The 7,549-nt window shown below is 53.0% G+C and overlaps 2 protein-coding genes across 2 annotated transcripts; both read left to right on the top strand.

Moving 5' to 3' along the window:
- Positions 1-2,232: 2,232 nt before the first annotated feature.
- J7T55_001693 (high affinity glucose transporter) lies at positions 2,233-3,993 on the top strand (the record flags this gene model as incomplete). The annotated part of the gene is made up of 3 exons (XM_053135696.1): positions 2,233-2,525; positions 2,609-3,159; positions 3,221-3,993. 3 exons carry the CDS (start codon positions 2,233-2,235, stop codon positions 3,991-3,993), a joined length of 1,617 nt encoding a protein of 538 aa, XP_052986630.1.
- Positions 3,994-5,609: 1,616 nt separating this feature from the next.
- On the top strand, positions 5,610-7,229 carry J7T55_001692 (CFEM domain-containing protein; the record flags this gene model as incomplete). The annotated part of the gene is made up of 6 exons (XM_053135695.1): positions 5,610-5,639; positions 5,704-5,839; positions 5,894-6,075; positions 6,146-6,633; positions 6,691-6,758; positions 6,829-7,229. The coding sequence occupies 6 exons, from the start codon at positions 5,610-5,612 to the stop codon at positions 7,227-7,229; spliced, it is 1,305 nt and encodes a 434-aa protein (XP_052986629.1).
- Between the last annotated feature and the right edge of the window lie 320 nt (positions 7,230-7,549).

Raw genomic sequence — 7,549 nt, 5'->3', positions numbered from 1 at the left:
TATGCATGTAACTGGGTACTCATGTCCTCGAGATGCCGGCCTGGCGACCAGGTCGAAGGTCGAGGAGTGCTGCAGCTCTGTCCTAAAAGTTCGAGAATCTCAAGGTAGACTTGACGAGATGGAGTTTGCTCCAGGTCTCCAGGAATCTGGTCTCTCCGTTTTTCTCCCCAAGATCACCTACCACTGGAAGCCAGAATCGGTCATGATCGTCGGTAGCATCCCGAGTGCTGCCCAATCGGCCGCATTCTGGCGGTTTTATGGAGATGAGACTACCCACATGCTCCAGTCTCGAGTGTCCATTCATTTCGAGAGACTCCAGGACCCCAGACACGCATGCTTACAGTCATACCACAACCCACCATCTCCGGATTCCAGTTTTCTCTCTCCATGGGGAACGTGTCAGGCATGTGCATGGCTTCAACGACACGTTATTCATGTCCCTACCCGTGCTATCTTCTGCGTCCAGGCGCATCTTGTGACAGGGCACGGCCATAAGCTTCGCCTCAAAGGAACAAACAACTGTCGACCACGTCTAGCGGATGGCTCGGTCCCGATGGATGCCGCCGTGCGGTAGCTGTCGCCCTGGTCCGTCGCGGCGCGGCCTACCATGCCGTACAGCTCGCTCGCAACCCGGAGTTCATGCGTGACGAAATCAGTACTGTTTACGCATGCCTATGGGATAACCTCCTATGGGATAACCTCCTATGGAATATCCTCCTGTGGGATAACCTCCCGTAGGGTACCCTCCAGCGGGATAGCCTTGTATGGGATGACTCCCATTTCACCTCCTGTGGATGTTCCTGCATCTTGTGGGATAATCTGTACATTGTAGCTCAGATGGTATCTAAACAGGTCTTGTTTATTCCTTTCTCTTGTGTATCTGGTACACCTTTTAGGTTCCTGCAAGTTCTGAAGGCCCCGTGGGACAGATGGCAATCAAAGCGCCCACTCCTTCCCCTGCCCATTGGTCCATGATGACCAACGGTGTGGCTCGACTAGCAAGGCCCAGCTGTTGAGTCGCTGGGGGTTTAGACGGAAGGATTCTCTTCCTCGCGCTCCTCAAAAGACAGTGCCCGACACCCCCGGCACGCTAGATTGGTGCTTCTGCTGTCGCATGTCGCATGTCGCATGTCGCCCGGCCCCCAAGCCTGTCAAGCAACGCCAGCCCGGCTTGGCCCACGGGTTTCCGTCAGGTGTGGGTGCGGTGAAGCTTTCTAGGCATCGAACGTTGTTCTTGGGCGTACGACATGGGCTGTCTTCGTATTGTCGCCTGTCCAATGGGCTGCTGGGGCAAAAACCCAGCTCCAACAAGGCCGGCTATACAGACAGGAGGAGCGAGGAGCCACGGGGGCAGCTCTTTTCAGCTCCAACCAATTTTCCAGGCACTTCCTACGGTGTCCGAAGGAAACATCACCAGTGATGTACCGCGGCACGTTACACAGGGGGCTCGACATGATGAGCAGCCGGCAACCGGGAACCCTGGCACATCGATCCACCCGCTTGACCTCGGCCGAACAGACTTCTTTTGCCTTGGTTCCCTGACAAGAAACAACATTCTTCCATGCCTCTGTGGTCACTGTCTCTTCCTCAGACAGCCCAGTCGGCCCTTCCAGGGCTTCAGCCAACCCGCTTTCTCCATGTTTCTGCACGTACATGACATGGATTATCCACCTGTCTGTCTTCCCATCTTTACTGGCTCAGCGATGGGGACACTCGACATGTGGTGACCTCGTTCCTTCGCCTGGATACAACGTCACCCCCCATCTGCGTTTCGCCCGCGCCCTTGGTAATCCTACCCAATTCATTGCCCCCCCTGTAACATTATCAGACTGTGCGGAGCTACAACGGCGCGGCTCAAGCCCACCTCGCATGTATGAAGGAGCATGGGTTGTGCCTGGGTTGGTCCGGTCAAGGTTTCCTTCCCATGTAATGTGCATGCAGATCGACACGAGGCTGTCTTCGGTACAGTGCACGTGGGTATAAAAGGCAAGAACCACCCAGTTCACCCTCCTCTGACCATCCCAGCGGATGTCCATTGCTTCCCTTATCCCTGATTCAGGCCTTCGACCCTGTTGCAGCATTGCAAGCGGTCGTCAACACTTACCTACTCTCGAGAGGAATACCAAACATTCCCTCCGAGACACTGCACCGCTCAGCGGTCCAAAAATCCACATAAAGAAGACCACACCGAAACTATCTCGTCGCCCCTGTGCGACACCGGCATAGGACAACATGTACAAGGTCGGCAACATCTACTTCATTGCGGCCACCGCCGTCGTGGGCGGTGGTCTCTTCGGTTTCGACATTTCATCCATGAGCGCCATTATCTCTACCGACCCCTACCTTTGCAAGTTCAACACCCTCGGCTTTGACGAGGACGGCAAATGCCGAGGCCCTTCATCTGACGTGCAAGGAGGCATCACGGCTGCTATGCCCGGTGGCTCCTGGCTGGGTGCTCTTTTTTCTGGTTTCCTCTCGGACAGTCTTGGACGAAAGACCTCGATCCAGATTGGTTGCGCTATCTGGTAAGAGAGCCCAAATGCAACTGACCCTTGGAATTTGATTGCCACTGTTTCCTGACCACCAACTGACACCTTGACCAATTTAGGGTAATTGGCTCTATCCTCAGCTGCGCCGCTGTCAACATTCCCATGTTGATCGTCGGTCGTATTGTCAACGGTTTCTGTGTCGGAATCTGTTCTGCTCAGGTACCCGTCTACATCTCCGAGATCGCGCCACCATCCAAGCGTGGTCGTGTCGTCTCGCTGCAACAATGGGCCATCACATGGGGCATCCTGATTATGTATTTCATCTGCTATGGCTGTTCCTACATCAAGGGCGACGCTTCTTTCCGGCTTCCCTGGGGCCTGCAGATGATTCCGGCTATCCTCCTGGGCATTGCGCTGTTCTTCCTGCCCGAGTCCCCACGTTGGCTTGCCAAGAAGGACCGCTGGGAGGAGACTCACGAGGTGTTGACGCTTGTGCATGGCCACGGTGACCCCAACAGCCCCTTCGTGTCACGCGAGCTGGCGGAGATCCGGGAGGTGGTCGAATTCGAGCGTGCCAACAGTGACGTGAGTTACATCGAGCTGTTCAAGCCCAAGATGCTTAACCGGACAATCATTGGCCTGTTCATGCAGATCTGGTCACAACTCACTGGTAAGTTGTCTTGAAGTCATCCACATGCCTGTACAAGATATTAACGGGCCCGTTAACACAGGAATGAACGTGATGATGTATTACATTACGTATATCTTCGCCATGGCTGGCATCGGAAACGGCAACCTGTTGTCGTCGGGAATCAACTATGTGATCAACGTCTGCATGACCATCCCGGCGCTCATCTGGCTCGACCACTGGGGCCGACGCAAGCCCCTGCTCATCGGAGCTTTCTTCATGTGCCTCTGGCTGTGTGTCAATGCTGGTCTCTTTGCCGTGTACTCGCGGCCTGCGCGCCCAGGCGAGTTCCCATCCGACGCCGAGTCAATGGCCATCTCAGGTCCAGCAGCCAAGGCCGTTATCGCGAGCACGTACCTGTTCGTCGCGTCGTACGCTCCCACGTGGGGCCCTGTGTCGTGGACGTACCCTCCGGAGTTGTTCCCGCTCCGCCTGCGAGGTAAGGCCGTGGCTCTGACGACCAGCGGCAACTGGGCGTTCAACTTTGCGCTGGCGTACTTTGTGCCGCCTTCGTTCAAGAACATCACATGGAGGACATATGTGCTGTTCGCAGTGTTCTGTTTCGCCATGTTCTGGCATGTCTTCTTCTTCTTCCCCGAGACGGCCAACAAGGCGCTCGAGGAGGTCGACGACATCTTTGATGACACCAAGCCCGGTGCCATCCGCTACATCGGCACGCCGGCATGGAAGACTCACAATGTGCGCCACGAGACTGTCCTGAAGGAGAGGAATGAGTTAGGAGACGAGGAGAAGATCAGGTCAATGGCAGTGCATGACGACGAGGCGCAGAGAGATGTTGTTGAGCACAAGGACTAGAGGTCTAATTCATGGGGCGTATGGAGCGACAAGTTTGTTGATGTGCCCCTGACCGTGAGTCCCATCGGAGACGATCTCCTTGGCCACTCTGGCATGGAAGAGGAGGGGGGCACGAGTGATGAATGGGAGGACGTTGATCTTGATGCCGAAGAGTTGAAGGTCGACGCTACTAGACCTTGGAGGGAGGAACTTGGATAAGAGAGTGAGTGGACAATGGTCTGACTGGGTCAGCATTACGATTGGATAATGATGTTGGATACGCCTGCCTGTCCTCTTGGATACAAGTAGTGCTATGTGCTATGAGGTATGAGGAAGGAGGTTGGGAGATGGGAGAGGGAGGATAGAGAAAGACGCAACGAACGACAGTGGGTATGTTACGACCACTACTCCATACTTGACTTAGCTTATACCCAAATACCTACCATTTCTGATTATAAATCTCCTTCGTTGAGCTGCCCAGAGCTTTTTTGAACGGCATCACACAGGGTAACAAAAGTACGTGCTACTGTTCAAATGTTTCAGACACGGGGTGTCTAGATTGTACCAGCTTTCATACAATATATGTGGAAGCACGCGGAAAGCTGAAGCGTGGATAGCATGAAATGAGGATGTCTTGAAAATCGTGTGATCCAGAATTTGAAGTAGAGCGCGAATTCATCAGGATTATCTCAATACTTCTCCTTATACATCCGCGTTCTGAATCTCGAATACGAACATCAATGGCGAATTTCCAACATTCACCGATGGCAATTAAGCTTGAATGACCTCAATGATATTTACGTATGTAAATCGCTCGGTATTTGGACAATAGTCGAGATGGAATCGTGAGACGGAATGGACGGATGGCACAGGCATATTTGAGCAGAAATCAGCGAAGGCACACAGAGGCTCGTCAGCGTTGTCATGCGAGAAAGTTCATCCGTACGACTAGCCGTGTGCCCGGGCCACGGGGAACGCGACGGCTGATCTGGCTTGTGAACCTTAAACGTAGATATTTATCTATTTTGTGGAGCTTTCCTCCGCTGTGGGCAGGCTCAATTTTGGGGGCAGAGGGGTCTGACTCTGTGCGCACGAGGCATCGGATTACAATCTGTTACACTGCCGGCTGTGGAAACCGGTCTTTCCTGCAAACTGACCCCGCTCCCTCCACTATGTTGTTTGTAAAGCCTTGCGTTATATCACATTGTCGAGAGTCCAGTGTCTAAGCGGGAACTCTAATTGATGAGCTTAGGCAAGATCTACAGGATTGTGGGGCGTGATGTTCGTGGCTTTCTTGAGGCGCACGTCCTATCCAGGGAACTTTATTCAATCCAAGGTTTCTCCCTGATATCACATACTAACAGAATCAATGTGCTTTGATTAGATGCCTTGTTCACAGTCACGACCGTACGGCTTTTGCGATGCCCAGAATCCACTAATATGTCATATTTTCCCTAGCCAGGTCCCAGGCTTTCGGGTCGATCTTCTACTATGAACTTTCTATTCCGAATGACCAAAGACCATATCACAGCTTGTCCGCACCAGGACTTCCCACGTGGGAAAGCTGAGAACTTGGACCGCGAACAAACTCTGTATCCGGACCACGCGAGTGCCACTCGGGCACTAGATCAGTGTAGATGGATTACACTAGCATGCCGAGCTGTGGTGTAAGTTCGTCGTGTCGTCAACGATTTAAGGCATTATTTCGCGTGCTGACCAGTAGTCCCATAGCTTGAATGCCTCGTCGCCTCCCTCTCACAGTCAGCCTGCTCGTCGACCAACGAGACGTGCCTTTGCCTGGACAAAGGATTCAATAATGTCGTAGAGTCTTGTGTGGCAGGCAACTGCACCATCAGAGAGTCACTAAGTGAGTACACGCTGATGGTAAAGGCATCCTAGACTGACTGACAGTTTATCTCAGCTATCAAAAACATCACTGCGACCACCTGCGGCCTCCCTGTCCGAAATCAAACCGTCACTATCAATGTTCTACGATATGTGCTGTTTCTCCTAGGACTGTTCTTCTTCGCTATGAGGTTAGCATCTAGGGCCATGCGGTTAGCTCCTTGGGGCCACGACGATACGACAATTGTGATATCGGGGGTTCGTATACTCAGTGATCTACCAAGTAAACGCAGTGAAGACAAGCTCTGACAATCACACTCATTCGTAGCTCCTTGCTGCCGGCTGGCTGGCCGGAAGCATCCTCGAAGAACGCTACGGCCTGGGCAGGGACCTTTGGACCCTTGAGCCCTGGCGGATCTCGGAATTCCTCAAGGTCTTCTTTGTCTTTGAGGTGCTTTACACCCTGACCCTCGGACTGATCAAGACGTCGATCTTGTTCCTGTACCTACGGCTCTTCCCGGAGCCGAAGTTCCGCCGCATCGTGTGGGCTACGCAAGCCTTCAACTTTCTTATGGTCGGAAGCTTCATCATGGCAGACTTTTTCCAGTGCCAGCCTATAAGCTACTTCTGGGAGTCGTGGGACGGCGAGCACAGCGGCCACTGCTTCAACATTAACGCCCTCGCGTGGGCCCATTCGGCACTGAACATCGCCTTGGATTTCTGGATGCTTTACCTGCCTGCGACTCAGATATGGTCTCTACAAATGAAGCTGAAGAAGAAGCTGGGGGTAATTTTGATGTTTGGAATTGGAATCTTGTGAGTACGATCCATACGTGAACACTCTTGACGTGAGTCGACTGACTTTTGGCTCAGCTTGACATTGACGAGCATCATACGCATACAAACCTTGGTCAGCTTCGCAAATACAAAGAATCCCACGAGTAAGAATGACCCTATCTATAAATTGCAATCAATATTATTGCTGGTCGATAAGCTGATTCCCGAGCACAGGAGGATTCTTCGCGACCGTCACATGGTCATACATAGAGATAACTGTCGGCGTCATGGTAGCATGCCTGCCAGGGGCTCGCCTCTTCGTGGCCAGATATGTCAGCGTCCTCCACACAACAAATTCCAAGGCCAGCAAAAGCCTCAGCCGGTCAGGCAACTGCATTCGCCTCAGCCAGAGCGGCGAGAACGACGGCATTGAGCCTCTCCGGGCCAAATCGGGAAGTGGCCCGGGCATGAGTTTAGATGGTGGCCAGCGATGCTCGGTTAAGCTGCCGCCCAACTGCGCTCGTCTGCCATCCTCGTCGGAATCTACAGGAGAAGACCAGGACTCTCAACTGGAGTTGATCATCATGACATTGGAGGGCGATCGGAAAAGGGATGACGAGGACCATCCGCAATAGCTTAGCGTGGGATGAAGTTTGACGGGTAATTGCTTGGTCGTAGTCTACTCCGGTCAAGGAGCTTAGGTGTTGACGATTAAAAAGGCTTGGTACATGAAAGTAGTGGCTATTGAAATAAGTCAAGACGCACCTCTGTACTCTGCACCCTTGGAAGCCCCCATAAACTCCACACGTGGACCCGGTCTGCATATCTCCAGTCGGGTTCCAATTACGGCCGAAGCAAATCTGGATCTCAAGTCAGAACACCCATACTTGAGCGTTGCCTGAGCCACTCCCTTCTCCACCCCTCCGACCTTTCTTCGGGAAGGAAAAGAAGAATC

This window comes from Diaporthe amygdali (assembly GCF_026229845.1).
Source record: "Diaporthe amygdali strain CAA958 chromosome Unknown NODE_58_length_245710_cov_65_198243, whole genome shotgun sequence".
In the NCBI taxonomy this organism is placed as follows: domain Eukaryota; kingdom Fungi; phylum Ascomycota; class Sordariomycetes; order Diaporthales; family Diaporthaceae; genus Diaporthe; species Diaporthe amygdali.
The sequence above is the reverse complement of the archived record's forward strand: the minus strand, read 5'-3'. Positions and strand labels throughout refer to the sequence as shown.